Source organism: Scleropages formosus, chromosome 4, assembly GCF_900964775.1.
Source record: "Scleropages formosus chromosome 4, fSclFor1.1, whole genome shotgun sequence".
NCBI classification, from domain to species: Eukaryota; Metazoa; Chordata; class Actinopteri; order Osteoglossiformes; family Osteoglossidae; genus Scleropages; species Scleropages formosus.
The window spans coordinates 9,059,624-9,078,349 of record NC_041809.1 but is presented as its reverse complement, the minus strand read 5'-3'; the positions used below and the strand labels follow the sequence as shown (position 1 = coordinate 9,078,349).

The 18,726-nt window shown below is 40.9% G+C and overlaps 1 protein-coding gene across 4 annotated transcripts in view; it reads right to left on the bottom strand.

Moving 5' to 3' along the window:
* Positions 1-1,514: 1,514 nt before the first annotated feature.
* The window catches only part of adgrb3 (adhesion G protein-coupled receptor B3), a 161,230-nt gene continuing 144,018 nt past the window's right edge, over positions 1,515-18,726 (bottom strand). For all 4 annotated transcript variants that reach the window (XM_018749549.2, XM_018749552.2, XM_018749550.2 and 1 more), the window contains 10 exons: positions 18,411-18,477; positions 14,125-14,210; positions 13,658-13,756; positions 12,702-12,873; positions 12,101-12,196; positions 9,666-9,705; positions 4,760-5,403; positions 4,590-4,625; positions 3,823-3,927; positions 1,515-2,537 (listed from right to left, as the gene is read on the bottom strand). In XM_018749549.2, coding sequence (XP_018605065.1) covers positions 2,349-2,537; positions 3,823-3,927; positions 4,590-4,625; positions 4,760-5,403; positions 9,666-9,705; positions 12,101-12,196; positions 12,702-12,873; positions 13,658-13,756; positions 14,125-14,210; positions 18,411-18,477 — 1,534 coding nt within the window. In that variant the 3' untranslated portion in view covers positions 1,515-2,348. The remainder of the gene's footprint in view (positions 2,538-3,822; positions 3,928-4,589; positions 4,626-4,759; positions 5,404-9,665; positions 9,706-12,100; positions 12,197-12,701; positions 12,874-13,657; positions 13,757-14,124; positions 14,211-18,410; positions 18,478-18,726) is intronic.

Here is an 18,726-nt window from a genome sequence, read left to right as displayed (position 1 = left end):
TACTGACATGAGCAATTGCATGAAGAGACCTCCACATGTCCAAAGCTTGAAGAGACCTCCAAACAGACAAATGTCATGGAGGTTCAGTCAAAGCTGACAAAACCCTGCCATCTTCTTCCGATGACATTGTCAGTCTTCACTATTTTGTCTGTGTACTCCACCTATTCCACCCTATTCACAACCAGTTTTCTATATGTACAGTAAAACCACAGTCATGTAGGGAAATTGAATCTTTTACAATCTGAAGAATGCATCTATATGACCTTTAATGAGATTAGCACTTACAAAGACTTGAGGCACTTCTTTAAACCTTGTCAACGTTAATATACATTACTAAGTAAAAAAAAGAGGATCTGACAGCTACTGGGTTAAGGCTTTCCTACACTTGTATGGGAGATTAGACTATGGGTACATACTCTTTTCATTGATAGTAAGATCGCATAGCACAAGCCCCGTTTTATGGTGAGGTGCTTGCCCCAGGTAGATAATCAACTAAAAGGCCGAGCGCACATGAGTCAGCGAAAAAGGCCGCTTGCATTTGCCCCAATCAGTCAATTGGGTCCCTGAGGCAGACTTGCTCAATCCATCAGCAATCATTTTGCAAATGATGCGGGTGAAACTCCGCTCTATCAAAGACTGCAGATACAGATGTAAACGCTTACAAGGGCTTCCTTTAAAATCCTTTTCAATCACCATAGGCTTTGCACTTAGAGCATCCTCTTAAAATGAATGTGCTCAGAACAATGGAGGGTGAGGTTTTGGCAGGATTAGGCCTATTCTTTGCACATTCTCTCTCGGTGTCTCTCTCCAGCTTGCTGTCCACATGGCACTGCAAAACTTGGTGAGCTGCCAGTCTGTCCACGACAGCGATGGGATGCACACAGCCCTCCATGCTGTGGGCTTGCCACCACCCCAAGGGAGACGTTCCCCTCTGCCACTGCCACAGCCGCAGGGTTGATGATGGGACAACTCAAAAATTGCTTGCTCTTCTTTTAACGCCGTGGAAGTAACTGCTGCTAAAAGCATTTGCCGAACAAACACATCAGCGAATGTGGAAAACAGGACTGTCTGTTGGAAATACTGCACAGAATTTCAGAAGTGACCTCAACAGTTGATGCTGTTTAAAACAGAAGTCAAACACACATGAACAATACTACATACAGCTAGAGCACAGCTATTCATTCATTCATTCATTCATTCATTCATTCAAATACCAAGAACTCTAAAGGGCGATGATACTCGGCTACTGTCATAGCTGTACATATTTCATCTGCTCTCGAAAGAAAGCGCAGGCACTCTAAGCAGAGGCTTTGTTGTCAAAAAAGGATGCGTTTTTCCCTCGTCTTCAGTGTTTCAAGAATAGGAACAAACTAATGGAAAGACAGACTGCAATAAATCTCATTTGAGATGGTAAATAAACAACAGGAACAATATCAGCGCACTCGCAAACTTTGAGCCAACAGAACGAGATTGAGATGACACATCTTCTGAAGCAGTACGAACATATTTCCTCTTTTATTTACATTCTTTTTTTCAAATGTTAACATATTTTGCTATATTTTTTGATCAGGTTGGCAATATTCTCATTAAAATAAATTGGCACAGGTAAAACATATGTAGACAAAAGTTTATTTACACCATACAACATTTTTGTTTTAAATATTTTATACAGGGCTGCAGATGATAGGGCTTGCTGAGAGCTGTCAAGCGGGGTCTGCAGTAATAAAGTTGTGAAATATATTATTCATATAAAAGTGAGTATTACCTTTATTGCATTTAAAGCAATGAAGAATGTAGCTTGACAAACATTCATTTTAAATGACAGAAAAAATCCTTTTGCCTCTTCTTGTTTTAATATTATAAAGTAAAAAGTGTAGTAATGGCCAAACAAACTGTTATAAACTTTTTAAAAACCTGCATAAATATATACATTGTGCTTCCGGGCCCAGTTCCGTGAAATAAAAACAGAACCCGATGAAGCTGGGACAACATGGCGTCTTTGCGTTGAGGTTTCATCTAGAAAGATTACCTTGACGGATTCATTCCACAGGTACTTTAAACACATGATGGTAAATATTGTACACCTGGCTGCCCCCCACTAAGTACACTAGTGAGATTACAAAAAAAAAAATAAAAAAAAAACACTTATGCGTTTGTTTTTAGTTTTTTTTTTTTCTATTTTCGTTCTTTTTCAGTTTTAGGTATTGGCACATAATGTCCCTGCCATACTTTTATTGTCCAGATATGTATGCCAAGGCTGTAGGAAAAGTCTTTCACATTTTCAGTGCAAAATACATCCGTTCCAACTTTATGGTTTCTCCCCAGTCCCTCCCCCCCGTGGCATTTCCTCAGACCTCTGTCTGGAAGTCGCCCTCCTGCACATCCAAGGGGAGGTTCACACACTTCTCCCACTCGGCCGGTGTCATTTCCAGGGAGTCCTTAGTGTTGGGTTCTAGTACATTCATGGTGGCGTAGTTCTGGTACTCGCACGCAGGGCTGTAGCTCTCCCACGGGTTCTTGTTCGGCATGGCCTTGTCCTGGATGGGGGCGGGGGGGTGTGCAGAAGGACAGCCATGGGGCATCAGTGAAATTACATGAGATGTGTTGTATGACCTGTGCTGGGTCAGTGATCACAATGTGTTGCGATAATGAATAGACAAAATATAGTATGGTGGCAATATTAGATATCACTGCTGCCACATGCCTTCCTATGAGTATCTCTTACTATACTAAAACAATCTGTATGTATTATTAAATGCGCCTACCATTTTTATCATTGTTGCAGTATATACATATGTTGCCAGAATTTATAATTCAAACAATACTGTCCAAAAGTGCATTCCCCTTTTTCAGCCACACCATTCGCATTTTGATGCTAACAAGTACAAATGATGCAGCTGTGAAAAAAAATGTGATGCAGTACTTAAAGAGTGTGTGATAGCGGATAACAATGTCTGCAGACAACCTTGCAGCAGCTCTTGGGAGGGAGGAATAAGAAAAAAATACGGTTATCGTTTTCTATACAAATGTCCTTGCTGTGGTTACTAAGCAACAGGCTGCAAATGACATTGTACTCCAGGCTGATTGAGTGAAAGGGAGTACATAGAGGCAACAGGAGGCAATGACGACAGCACGGACTGAGAAAATGTACTCGTGAGTCAACGTGCATTTTCAACACACAAATAAATTAATCGGACTGTGTACCAAGTGAAGATCTAAAGTAACGTCACATTTCTTAAAGATAAGGAACATCTTCAAAGTGATGTATACATTATGACCGGGCCTTCGCATAAAGGTTGCTGAATGTAACAAAGAATCAGCGATATTGTGCAAAAATAAATCTATCTATCTATCTATCTATCTATCTATCTATCTATCCATCCCACAGTTTTTTGTGCTCAGATGAGCTGGTATCCAAATGTTCCAGCAGATGTGCATAAAAATGTCTTGCTCATAAAGTGTACTGACCACACCCACTAAGAACCAATCAGGTGAAAAAGTATATATACTCCCATGCCATGGCTTTGTTTTTGAAAGGATACAAGCTTATATAACACAATGCTTCCTTCTACCATAAGGATTCTACAACCATAGGCAAAAAAGGAGTAGCCAACCACTTGTGCGCACAAACAGACACACTCGAGGCACCTCCTATGTTCTTTGAGGTAGAGCACCTTTAATCTACCCTGTATGGTAAGAGAGTAGAAGCCTTGCAATGGATACTGGGCTTCCTGTTCTTCTGTTAGGGCCCTGCCCCCGTACTCCCCCACTCCCCCCACCCACAACCACCATCCACCCACTACCCTGCTTCCTGTTACTCACCATGCTGCCCATATTTGGTGTATCTCGAAACCGGTCCAAGGTCTGAAATTTCTGGTTCAGTTCTTGGAACAGCTCCATGTGCCTTTTCCTGGTGTGCATGACTTTCTGCGGGGTGAACAAGGTTTTTTCCAAAATCAATAAACAAAATGAATCTCCTTTGCAAAATATCTCCTGAACAGCATTTGTCACTGTGAAATACAAGATTTCCATCTTTTTTCTCTCTCAGTCTTTTTCTAAATGAAAAGCTTTTCAAGACTTGGCATAAAAACTTCACAGCTCCTTAATATTAATTGGGGGCTAAGGTAGTGATAAATCTGTGCTTAGCAATATCACTTGAAAGCGATAACTATCAAGATTTAAACAGCCCATCTGTCTTAAGGAGACCGCATTAAAGACTAACGTTTGTATATGTGAACAGCAAATTTACTATGTGGGCGTTTTCAGCTCAACTTCTCATAGTAAATCGAACACTTTCATTGCACGACAAAAATATACTTTGGGTTCTAGACAAGATCCTACGTGGCCTAAGTCTCGAGACATGAAATCTTAGCACTAATATAAAGAATGTTATGGAGTTTACGGTGACTGAAATTATTGTCACATTGAATGGCAGGTGACAGCACTGCTTTTACCTCAACTGCTCCATCCTCCAATAAATCAAACTTTTGGAACCAATAAGCTTGAGTGCTACTCAAAGGAGATGTAGTAAATTAAATGCATAACTGCAAAAAACAGCCACACCCACAGGATCTTTTCCGCCAACTTACTTCAAAATCCAGGTCTGAATATCGCGATTTTCTTCTCTGTAAGGACAAAAACAGGGAACATTTAATGGTAAATAAACTGAAGGTGAATATGTTTCACTAAGAAACTGATAGCACTTGGGCAGTTGCTTCAGATGGTTGACTTCTAGCTGATCCCATTTCCTGGTATGTACCTCCAAGGAGCTCATTGATATTGTGGATCCAGTTTCACTTCTGGACAGACCGCCACTCTCCTCCATCTCGGCCAAGAAGTTTTTGACTGCTGTTCGAGGCTCGAACGGCAGGCTCTGGCCATGTTCCTGGGCTCCAAACTGCTGCTCCAGGTTCATGTTGATGTGCTCCATGCCTGAGGAGCTCACGCTGTACTCAGGGCCAACCTTGTAATGCACAAGCCGCTCGTGGGCCATCGGGTCCATGCCGATATTCATCTTTCCTTCGTCCTTCAGCAGTGTAGGCACGTTACCAGCTGCACGTGGCATCACGATATAGTCGGTGTCCATCAGAGGGCCCTGCGGCTGCCCATGACCGCCCATCTCCTGGTCACCCGACCGCCCCCCATCGTCTGTACACAGATAGACGGTGCGCCGCATGTCGCTGGCACCCTCGTTGAGGCATTGCTCACCCAGGTCGCCGACACCCATGGGCATGTGGAGGCCAGAGGGTTGCTGGATCATCACCTTGGAGATGATGTTGCCAGGCAACGTTGAGTAATTTAGGCCCTCTGGTCCTTTCTCCTCCTCCTCGTCGTTGAGAGAGATGCGCGAGAGGGTGCCTGTTATAGTGGCAGCTCGGCATGAGCCCATGTCTTTGTGGAGTGCTAGTGAAACAAGAGGAGTGAGCAAATTAGCGCAATGAGCAATCCAACTGTTGGGCTGTTGTGGATGAGCATCGCAAAGAATGTTGAGAACTGAAAATTCTCTAGAAACTAGCAGCATGTATAATAATACATGTACTATTCACATTTTCCCTAAAATGTATTCACAGCCTGGTAAATAGATTTTTTTGACCCCGTGATAATGATTTTTTTTAACAATATAAAATGCAAGCCATATTCATCTACCACTTTTTTTTTTCCTGAACTGTAAGGAAAATCAAGCTCAAACATCTAGGGGTCAAACAAGCATAGAGTGATGCCAAAGGCTACTGCTGAAGTAGCAAACCAGAAAAGCTCAGTCGAATTTCAATTCAGGCCTAATTCATATTGTTAGGACATGACGCAAACCAGACAGCCCCGGCGCCTTGTCAGAAATATCCGCTGTGCCACAGAAAAGGCTCACACCACATCACAAAGGTGTTTTGAGGGCACTTTAATCTTCAGCTCTTAAATCCAAAGGGAATTACGAGCGGCACTCTGCAACGCCTATGGAAGGAGACGCGGAGGTCAGTATGGCTAAAATCCACAGTTCCGTCATTTACTTCCGCCAGCCCACCGGCTCAGAGAGAGCAGCGGGGTGGCGATGGGGGAGTCAAATAGTAAGTCACAACGGGTGGTAGGAAGTTCATTTGGTTGGATACAATTGCTGAAAAGAAACACATTTGTAAAATTGCCAAGCACAGTGAAAGCTAGTTTTGTATCATTACAAAAAGATCCAGCATCTGAGAATTAAAATTCAATTAATGTGAAAGCCTATTGGGATAAATGTGCGTATCAAGCAATCTTAAGAATGTTCTAGTGCTGTGCATAAGTCTTATCATTGCTTTTGGTTCTTTTTCACTGTTTGTGAACCATTTAAGACATTCTACACCTTTTAATTCAAACCTATGAACTGAGTGTGGAATTAAACACAGCATATTACTCTCGTATGTTTTTTTTTTTTGTTTTGCCTTTTCCACACACACCAGAAGGAAAATCTCAGTTTCAATTCCGACACGTTATGTAGTTGTGTAACAGAAATAAGGCAGAGCGAGTGGGTCAACCAAGGTTGCACCCTCAACTTTGACTGTGTCGCCTGGAGAGTCCCGGCTCAATCTTACAGACTGAATTATTCATCGACAAGATGGTAGATTGACCTGCCCCTCTTCTTTCCACTCAGTGTTCCAGATGGTTCCCCTTGATGGACGATCTAGACGACAATGAGGCTTGACAACTTTGCGGTGAAGGAACATCACTTTCCGACACACCAGTGTCCTTCACTCTCTTCTTTTTTCCCAGAGCAAAGTATGCCTATTCGGGCTCAGCTGTGCTCTCTTTTTATTAGAAGCCGACATCACCGGCCCGATGAACTGCACTCCTGTTTCACTCTACTACATATAATACATAACCATGTGTACAGATTGGTGGAAAAGCATTCCATGGAGGAGGAAACCAACTGTTTTTACTCCTCCTGTATTCGCAAGCCTCACACGAAGAACTTACAACCTTAAATCACTGGAAATTTGTATATTGTTTACTAATCCCACAGATGTGCAAATCCTAAGAAGCGTTTATGGCTAGGAAATAAAAAAAAATAATAGTAATAAAAAAATCAGTGTTCACACATGCCAATTTTAACAAATCTGCACCAGACACAACTGCTTTTATAACAAACGCGGGGTAAATTACCCAGGAATGAGCAGCTCTTTCAACCACATTTGATAGATGGCAGTGATAAGCAGGACAAAGACTGGTTAACATTTGCACAAAGACTTCCAAGGAAAAGCCGATGGGTCAAACTGAGACCCTATTTGGGATCAACCAGTAGAAATTCTGCTCAAGTGCAAAATTGGTGGAGACCATGTGTTTGGAGGGGTGGTCTATTAAATGAGTCATTATAATGGGGTGTTAACCTCGTTGCCCTGATATAATTATCCGCCAGTCTAACTGGCTCATTAAACTCCTGCCTGTCCGGCGGAACTGATGTATGGTTAATGTGGGCAAAATGGCTGCTCTGCGATATCCAGGTGTGCTCTGTGCCTTTGTAATGAACGCGGTAAGGTACCTTGCTGCCTTGCTGAACCCCTCTGGGACCCCTGTGCCACATTAGTGCAAGTTGTTAAAATGATCTATCAGCACTGAGCTCCAAATGAATTCTAGTCAAATACCCATAATCATACTGGTGATAAATGATAGCAATGAAAACGGCGAGTAATTTCAGGGTCTAATTGTAAACCCTGCAATTCCGAGACTCACACAATTTGGCATGTTTTGGAATCACGTTCAATCATATATTGATCTTGGATTAATAAGCCCCTGATTCTTACCAATGTTTCAAACTGAAAAATTAATATTCAGTTGTTTTGGCACAGCATGAGTTGGAACTTCTTTGAAGTGAACATGCTCGATGTTCACACTCAGTGCTAAATTCTGCACACATATACAGCCTGTACTCAGTATAACACATATTTGACTGCATATTAATATTTAAGATTTAACTGGAATTATTGCTGAAAAGCAACCGTGACCAAATCGCATAGTACATATCGTACACAAACCTCATTCTGATGAGCATACACCAGTCTGATTCGTACATTCCATGCTGAACTCCTACTGCTCCTTTCATGTAAGACAAATTCTGAACCTACAAACCATAAAGACATAGCTAGAAAGTTCTAAATCATTTCCTTTTATCACCTGGGGTGTGGTTAGCAATGACAGCAAATTTCCATATGCACACAAATAAATAAAGGCAAGCCAAAAAACATGGTTTTCAAAGCAAGGGTTCGACACAAGAGTCTCAGACTGCCTTGATGAAAGGACCTGCTCCCGACAGCTACGCATACAAGACACAGAACTCTCAGTAATTGCTTGTAATGACTGAATGGATTCTGAAGCAGCCTAAAGCAATCCTGAGCGCTTTCCTAAACCAGTCATTTCCGGAGGAGCAGTTCACCACTTCTGCTTTGTTTTTCTTTCGCTTCATAGTGAAGGGAAATGTCACTGAAAGTTTACAGCTGCTGTGAAAAAAGAAAAAAAAAATTCCCAAATTTAAAAGACCCTTTCATGATTGACCTGCCTGTAATCGAAATTTTTATAGCATTTATTATTGCGGTACAGAGAATACTGACTGTGCCAGTCGTACGAAACTGCCTAAGCAGGAGATGTGTGCTTCTTTAATGGATTTCTGTGATTTGGATGAGGAATAAGAAGGAGAGCGAGACCTGATTTACATAATATATCCAAAAACCTGCTTCTTAGGCTACTCCTTCTGTGGGTATGTTCAGGGGCTTAAGCTCATCGAAGACTGCGCTCATGACGCAAAAGCAAAACCAACTGTAATATTTGTGTGTAAGACTTTAAGTAGGGCCCCCCTTTGTGACAAGGCTGTTAAACTGAGCAATTACAAGCATTCTGTGCCTTTCTAAAATACTGGCACTGAAGAATGACATGCACTTAGTGCTGAGGGTAATCTTCAGTAAGAAAGCATTAATCTTGCTTTCTTACAGCATTAGCAATGTCCGACGTTTTCGATGGACCGGGTTCGCCAGCCCGAATGCTTCCGACAGCACTGTGCGCTCGCGGAGGCTCCGTTCCATGTGTGCTTACGCCTCACGTCCATTTCGCATCCGTCATCTGTCGCCTGTCGACCACGGTCATGGACCAGCGGGAGACTGACGGGCGGAACAACACCTGGCGCCCAGCCAAAGACAATGTGCCAAAGACTCCTCTTTCTGTTCCAAAGACTCAACAATTTTGATGCAAATGCACCACAATAATATGTTCCGAAACTGATCTACATAAGTCAGTACTAAATACTGAAATACATTCAATGGTCAGTTCTTCAACTGTTGAAGGACTTTGCATGCAATTATAGGTAGTACAATAAAGTACAGATTGTTTCGGCTTTGTTAAAAGTATTCAAACACACTACTGGTAACATCGCAGGGTTTTTTGCTTTATAAAACTGCCCATTTTGATGGCTAAGGCGCTTCAGTAATGTATATACACATATATTTACCCAGGAACATTTTGAACTGCATAAATACAAACAAAGAAAAACTACACAATGTGCATATTTTTTACCAGCAGTAATTCCCCTATGTTTAAAAATGTATTGTCTTCAGGATAATAGCCTTCATATAAACCAATTTATTTCCTGTTCATCATATTTTTCTCCAGACATAATGAATTATTTTGCTGCTTAATAGGCGCTATGTCCTTACCAGATCTACAGGCGATGTCCACATCCTTCTCAAAGTCTGTCTGTAGGGAGAATGACATTCTGGTCAAAACAAATTCAGTATCACTTTTTAAAAAGGATCAAGAGCAATGTATAGAAAAAAAATCACATTCACTCATAATAAGTACAGTGGCGCTAATCATAGGATATATTAGTTTTAATTCTTATATTAGGCTCACCAAGCAGAATTAAAACTTTAATTTTATTCTCTTCTTTTTCAAAAAAAATTTATTAAAATGGGTTGTGGGAAAAATGCTATGGCAGCAATAAACCAAGCAGCAGAACACATTCCCATTTTGAAAATCTAGAACCCGGGTTCGTTCTTAGAGTCCAAATGATCTAAATATTTCTAGTATGTAAGTGTTCTGGTATCATTGTATCATCATGATTCAGATGATTTCATCCTCAATAAGGAGAGGCAAAGGTATTAGAAAAAATGCCTATTAAGAGCTGCACATCTGAAATTCAACAGCAGCAGAACGATCCCCATCTGAGGGACATAAAAATACAAATAGTGAATAAAACTGATTAAAAGCCAGTGGTGCATAGTAAGAACTGGAGAGGTGCAGTGCCTTTCAAAGGTCAGTTAAAGAACGCTCCTCTATTAAAGAAAGGAACAGGGGTGAGGAGATGAAAAGATGACAAACATGATGAATAAGTTCTATCAAACAATAGTTAAGAATTGGGCATTAGGTCTCCGAAAGCCAAAGAATTGCTGTCATTTGTTCAACTGGGGGAATGAATGTGCTGCATATGATTGTGGTTCATAGCTATTTGGAAATTGATGGATCCAAGGGTAGCAATTCCTCATGTGGGGGAAAAATTCCTAGAACTGGACATCAGCTGAAGAGGATGAACAGGGATGGGGGTGACATTAAACAAAGTAAAAAATACATTAAACAAAAGTCTATATCATTACAGATGGACACTCATAAACAGCTTTTGCAAATAATGGAATTTTTTATGTGAAAACTCCAGACTTCTCTCTTATTATTTTAAGGAAATGTTAGTATAGTGGGGTTACCTATGGTTTATGAAATGATTTTTATTATTTCTGCAGACCTGCCTTCGTTATATACATAACTGACATTCATAGCTGCAATAACTGGTAGAAGTATGAAAACAAGCTTTTTGAATACACGTATGTAATTAGTAAATACCATGTGAAGATGGTGCCAGCTTCATGCGTGCAGTTTCCAGTGCTTCAGTCGTATTTCAGGTCATACTACAGCTGTGTTACAATCATTTTGTAGCTAGTAGTGGTAGTTTTAGTAGTAGCGGTGGTGACTCGTGAAATGTAAGGCTATTCAGTCTATTTCGGTGCTATTGTATTTTATTGTGAAAGGGTATAACACACTACATCTTCTGAATCAATAACAATTCTCTCGGGAGTTCCTTTTTCAGAGTTATGTCATATTAAACAGTAACTGCCAATAATGGGAACCTGCTGGCAGCTCCCAATCCCATTCACAGAGCTACAAAAGTGTGATTATAGTTTCACTGTAGAGCAAAAACGATGAAAAAGGTTTTAGTTTTTGTAGTTTATATCATCTGTACCTTACACCCCCCACCTGCACCACAACTCTACATGTGAAAATTAAGCTCCTTGCACACTATTTATATACCATTATGCGGCTAAAAATTTCTGGGGGAAATACTGTACATTAATTTAATGTTTTTTACCTTTATATGTGACTGTGTTCAGCAGATAACATAGTGGTTAGAGCTGCTGCTTTGCACTCAAAAGATCCACATTGAAATGCCTGCTCCTGCTGCAGCGCCCTTGTGCATGGTACTTACCCCCAATTTACAGTGACATTTATTCATTCAGCTGACACCTTTCTCCAAAGTGACTTACTACATTAATGTATTTACAACTATTTACCCATTTTATATAGCCTGGCAATTTTTACAGTATCCGTTCAGGTACATAGTTCACTCAAGGGTACCTCAGTAGGATTTGGGATTCACATATGAGAACTGGAAGCCCTAATCACTACGCCATCTGCTGCCCCACAAATAAAAAAACATATATCTAAGAAAAAATTACCCAGCTATATAAAATGGCAAATCATTGTAAGCTGACTCGGAAAAAAGTGTCAGCTAAATGAATAAATAATTTAAAAAAATTATACATTTTAAATAATAAAATAATGGATGTAACATTAAAATCTGAAAGATATAACAAAGGATATAAGGATATAAGAAAGAAAAGCTGGAGGAAGCAGAAGTAATAGTGAACAAACTCAAAAAAATAGTTATAACATTAAGACAACATGACACAATTACGTTAATGAAATGGGAACAGTCTTTTAACAATGATGATAATAGACCCATTAATAATAATAATAATAATAATAATAATAATAATAATAAAAATAATAATAATAATAATAATAATAATAATAATAATAATACCATGATCTGTGCATGGCCATTGGGAAATGTCCCAGTGGCATCTCCAGTAATTGGATCTTGACAGTTTCTGAGTCGACATCGGAAAGCATCCTGCACCTATGTCCAGTAAAAAGAAACATATCAAATCTCCTGCTTTTTCACCCATCAATTTAAGATGCATTAAAGTTTTAACTGTTAATGGTCACCAAAGAGGCTTCCGCTGATGAAAACAAACTGCTATCATCGATGTAATAGCCAGAAGAGATTGCTGCTGTTAGTCGCAGTTACAGCCATTTGAGATGTTTCATACTTCCTGTAACATGGGCACCAACAGCCATCTTTAGTCTTATAGCAGCCTACGTCGGATGACTTCCACCTCACAGCCCCCAGCAGGCGAAAAGACTTAAATAAGTGGATGGGTCAGGAAGTTAGGAAGTCATCAGAGACTGGTGTTCTTTCACGTTAAACCGTACTTAAACATGCCAAAAAAAAAAAAAAGACACTCTGAGCGTATTGTGCAAATGTAACTGCACGGTGAGTGCAGAAATTCTACCAGGAATGAGGAGGATTAAAATATGAAAGTGAAGTGAAAAGGAGTGCTACGTCACGGGGATCTGCCTACCTCTCTCCTCAGGATACAGTGGACCATCACGATGACGAATCCCTGCAGCGAGTCGAAAACCGCAAAGAGGATCTGAAAGAGGATGGAGCGCTTATCTGTCATGGCTAGGACCGCAGACATCCAGGTCAGAGCCAGCAGCGGCAGGACAACGCAAGAGCTCCACAGGGAGGCCCTGAGAAGAATACAGAGAGAAGGAAGGAAGAAAGAAAGAAAGAAAGAAAGAAAGAAAGAAAGAAAGAAAGAAAGAAAGAAAGATATGGTTCTTTCTGCCAATGGAGATGATGTACATCGCACCATTTACCGCAAAAACACCGTCAAAATACAGTCCATTCCCATACTAACACTGCTGGCTGTTAAGCGTTAAAGCAACGATGGGAGAGCACATGCGAATTTAGCTAATTCTTTAATTTATCATCCCAGTATTTATACTTATACCCCCAATATTTATGAGGACGATAAATAAAAGTATTTAGGTAAGCTCGCATGTGCTCTCCCAGCATTGCTTTAGCTCATGTAAACCATAGGGTTATGATCACCCACGTCCTTTACGTCAATATACTAAGTTTACCACGTCTTCTGTTTTTTCTGGCTGTTAAGCATTCCCATCACGATTTTTCAATCAAAACCACCTACATGATATTAGCAGCTAAACATTCTGATGGTTAGTGGCAAAGGATTCAAATAATTCTATCTTTAGAGGGGCTAAATCACCTTGCTAAGTCACCCCAGTTTAACGATTTAAAGCGATATATGTACATGGCTGGGAATAAAATGCAACCTTTTGCACGTATGAAACTTATTTTTCATGGCCAGCGTTATGACTCCTTGTAATGGATGTGAAATTTCTGAGCCAGCTGTCTCAACACCCTGTGTTGACCCCTTTGAAAGGAGCATGCACAGGGACTCTCATATGACATGGTCTTATCGATTCGGCCGAGGCTCCACCGGGCACTTACATCGCGTTGCTCGCCGTGGTTGCTGATAAAGCGGTTGTTGATACAACGCCACATTTGGCACATTTTAGAGTTAATCCTGTATGGGGCTCGCTCATCTGCCTGCAGAACAGCGCACAACAAGACAAGAAGTGTTGGCAAGACTGTCATCCCGACTTACGGTCCTATATCAGATTATGCATATGAGCAGATAGATTCAATAAGAGGCTGTTAAGGATTCCCATCATGCACTGATTCTGCCAGAACAAGACATCGCATCCCTTTCTGGGAGCCCTGACCTCGTTCACCTCATTTTTTCCCTCTCTCCAAGAGTAAGGAGAAAGGGCCTTATTTCTATTCTTTAAAAAAAAAAAAACATGAGAAGTATGTGTGTGTGTGTGAGAGAGAGAGAGGCTGGAGGAACAGATGAATGAGGAATCCTGGGAAGGGTTGGGGGAGTGGTGATTTGGTTGGTGATGCAGCTCACTCACCCTGCTCTGTGTTTCAGCTTCTTATCCAAGATCCCATCTCTAGAAACCAATTTATTGAACACTAGGATGCCAATCACCATGTTGACCTGTAAACGGAGGAAAACATGTCATGAATGGAGTTGCAAAAAAATACAATTATGCATATAAGAACTCAGTGGTCTTTTTAAAAACGTTCAACAAAGGCCACGGTATTGTAGATTTATTGACTGGCATTTCCCCTTTCTGCTCCATTTTAGGAGCACTTTAACCTTTGAGGACACCTGTGACACCTTGTCATGCCACACACTTGTTTAAGCCAATTCACAAGCTTCAAGAGATAAAAAACATCTGTGAGCGATCGATCTGGACAGCATTCCTCACTGACACGCTGTCACCTGCATCCTCGGGCAGAGAGCATCTTGACATCAACACCAAGGAGACACCAGCCTTAGTCTTTCCTTTGTCATTAGAGTCTCAAAGTCAGTGGCCTTGTTCCCAAGGACTGGGTGGCATCTGAGTCTCCAGGGGTCGGCCTATTTAGGTCAGCTCTTCCCATGATGCATTGGAAACAGAGTATTTTGGTTTTAGAATTGAGTTCTCGAGTGTGAACTCCTGTGATTCCCTCGGACAGAGCCGACCCCTAAGTTTGAAAGCCATTCATCTTGTACTGCACAGCTGCTAAGAATAATCAATAATAATCAATAATGATCTTGGAGATCCTTTGTGATGATTATATCCATGAGATATAATAAAACAATACCACCAAAAATTCAACCAAGGTTTACAACCGCTTGTCCTAACCTGGCAACACAGGGCAGAAGGCCAAAGGTGGAGGGAACACATTCCAGATGGACGCCAGTCTACCGCAAGGTACCTCAAGCAGTGCTTGAACCTCAGACCTGCTACACCCCAGGCACATGCCAAACCCACTACACCACCACGCCCCCACATCCTGCACCTAAAACTCAATAACCCACAATCATATACAGTAGTACCGTGCATGACGTCCTATCGAACTACATCCGTTTGCTTATACGACCATGGTCCCATAAGAAAATAATAGAAATTAAAGAAGAATTTCAGACAGCGGGATGTAGCGGACGCAAGTGGCTTTTAAGCAGCCATACGCACACACGTGATTGCCTAGAGAGGTGACAGTGCTGGCATACGATGTTAAATTACCGATAGTCTACAACACAGTATACATATGTTTTAAGTCATAATTATCACCTATGTAACCGGTTAACGTTTGAAGGTTCTTGTAACGTAGTTTCAATCGTTATTACCTTATTATCAAAATTAAAAAGTTTACAGTACAGTACAGTACTGTACAACAATATGTGTGTGATCACGCATCAGTGGGATCACCGCAGCAGGCCAGCACCTCGTTCATTCAAATGTACCCCATGTATCTTTTTCCATTATCCTGTCTCCGTATTCAAGTTTTTATAAATCATTCACCCTTAAGCTCATAATAGGTCCAAAACACAGCAAACCAGCCCCAGGGATAGCAGCAGCAAAAAGATATGAAAGAGCATCGATTTGGATGAGAAGGCGAAGATTATTAGGCAGTATGAAGGTGGAAAATCAGTCAGCGTTATTGCACGTGATTTCCAGAAGTCACACTCGACCATCATGAGGATCCTGAAAAGCAAAGAAAAAATTTTTCAAGCGGTAAAGGGATCTGCTTCCATGAAGACTACGAGATTAATGAAGATGAGGGAGAGCCCAATATCGGGAAAGTTGCTGAGCACATGGATCGAAGCTCAAACACAAAAGCGAATCCCTCTCAGCACCATGACTATCACGGCTAAGGCAAAAAGTTTATTTGAGATGCTGAAAGAGAAAGCAGGACCTGAATACGATGTAGAATTTAGCGCTAGCTCCGGATGGTTTAGCTGCTTTAAGAATCTAATGTGCTACATAATGTTAAAGTTAGCGGTGAGTCGGCAAGTGCTGATACCAAGGCAGCATAGCAAGTACTGTACAGTAATATAAAGTTGTACCGGTATCGACTGAACTTACTGTTCCCATACAACAACAACAAAATGGTTGTTCGTACAACGTCCTATTTTTCAGAATGCATCTAGGATGTTATGTGAGGCATGACTGTATGTACAAAAACTTCCAGAAGTGTTATCCCAAGCCTTATCTAGAAATGGCGCTTATGACATTCTTCATGAAAGAAAATCCCCACCGAATGCGCAGACTCACTACCCGCGTACCTGCATGACTGCTGCCTTTTTTATGAATATGCAAACGTGGAAATTAACGTGCTTGACAACCAGTTTCCCAGCTGTTGACAGCCAGATAAGAGGATGCCAGTACCCCCTGGGAAACAAGAACAATGGCATCAACTTTCAGCTGCCTGTATTTATGGGTAAATTCTGTTCATTGTTGGCGCTGTGTCAATTTCTTTTAAACACAAAGAGGACTGTTACTTCATCTTGACTTGAATGTTTACAGGCAGTAGGAAATATTCTCTGAGTATGAGCACCCAGAGTATGGGACCCCTCTGGAGAGGAACGGCAGCCATTTTCTCTTTGATACTGAATTAATGATCAGGCAGCGCTCATTTTCACGGCTGTTCTACGTAGACCTATTACACTGCAGAGTAAACAGTGAAATGGCCTTAATAAGGTTTCTGAGGTGTTTCCAGCTTCTTAAACTAGCACTTAATTGCGATATAACATGATGTAATGCTTTTGTAACTAAACTACAAATTTCTACTGCTATGCAGAACAAAGTTATTCTAATACCCATGTTGGTACCCTGTGGTTGTGTTGTTTGGTTGGTTAGAGAAGGTAGTGAAGGTTCTTGGTCTCGAGTCATAGAGATATATGTTGGCAATGCTGGATGTTGTTCTCTGTGGCTTCATGGTGATGTTGGTTGGACTGGGTCCCTGTGTACAGCCGTTATAATATACACATAGGGCGTAACATCTTGTCCTATGTATCTTGAATGTCTCTGCATTATCAATACATCAAATTTGTCTGAAACAACCAGAATGAAATGTTGTGTAGCAGAAATGAAAAATAATTCACGAAAAAATCTTCATAATCAAACTTCCTATTGACGTTCACTATTAAAACAACCTCAGCTATTTGACTTTTATGGGACACTACGAAACTATCAGATCCTTCTGTTCTGAAGGTCCTTTTTGTACAGGAGTATGAAGTGCCTTGTTTACCTCTTCTTCCAATGTTTCTGCTCAGTGGAAGTGCAATGTCTAATTCTGTACACTTTCCGAATTAACAACACGTCTGCCGTCAATCTTTCCAAGCTCAATACCTGTCAGTTTGATTGAAAACCATTCCAGCGGCAAAGAGGTATTCTAATTTACCTACCTATTTTTACTTTCTTCAAGGCTATTGCAAATTGTATATCTAACAGAACATCCAGTAGCCAAGAACTTCTAAGCGTTCGGTCAACAGTTCAGCTTTTTCCTGTAACTGGGGTAATCTGCTTCACACTTGAGATCTGTAAGTGTAATTTTATCAACTGCAGTGAAAATTTCTCAAACACAAAGAAGCGGGAATATTTTAAATAAAAACATACAATATTTAATTTCATTCATATGAGATACTTTTACATTTTTATGCTTTATGTGACCGTGGAATATTACAGTTGTGCCTTATTTAAGGGTGAAAGAATGAAAAATATTAACCACTGCTAAGCAGAACATTTTGTCCAAAGTGACATACAGTGATCATATCTTATAGTTTGGGGCAGCATGTGGCTTAATGATCAGAGCCACTGCCTTGCACTCAAAGGCCCCAGGTTCAAATTCCATCTCCTACTGTAGTGTCCTTACATTCACATTTATTCATTTAGCTGTCACTTTTCTCCAAAGCGAATTATAATGTTAGTCCACCTACAGATTTTTGCACATTTATACATGTGGGTAATGTTACTGGAGCAATTTTTTAGGGTAAGTATTACAGCCAGAGGTGGGGATCGAACCTATGACCTTTGGGTCAAAAGGGAGCAGTTCTAACCACTCTCAGCTGTCCTTAATCAAGGTGCTTACTTTGAACTGCTCCGGTAAAAAATGATCTAGCTGTATAAATGGGTAAGTTCTTTTAAGCAGCAAACACAGATGTAGCTGCTTTGAAGAAAAGCCATCAGGTAAATAAATAAATGTAAATATAAACTAAGCTACTTAGAGTTATTTATCTGTTCCCATGAACACACCAACATAAGGACTAGCTAGTTCAGGGAAAGCGTGATCCTGACAATCCAAATTTCACCATGTTTCTGAAAGCCAAACTGCTTCACAGTTAAAGAGGGATGCGGCGGGCACTCACCAGAACGACTGCGGCTGCAGGGCCGACGAAAGCGTAAAGGAGACCTCCTTCCAAAGACAGCCAACAGCTGAAAGGAGGGAGAAGGGAGATCAACAGCCTGCTTGTTAAAGCGAACGCAGAGCATGGAGTTAATGGTGCGCGGTGCACACACGGGGTGGAGCTCCGTCATCCTCCAAGTATCTGGGGAGTTTACCATATGCTGCCGTTGTACATGGAGACATTTTACAAGGTAATCCGCCACCAAAAATCTGAGAATAACAATGGTAAACACAGATAATGCATTTAAAATTTAACACAGCCACAAATCACAGGGGAA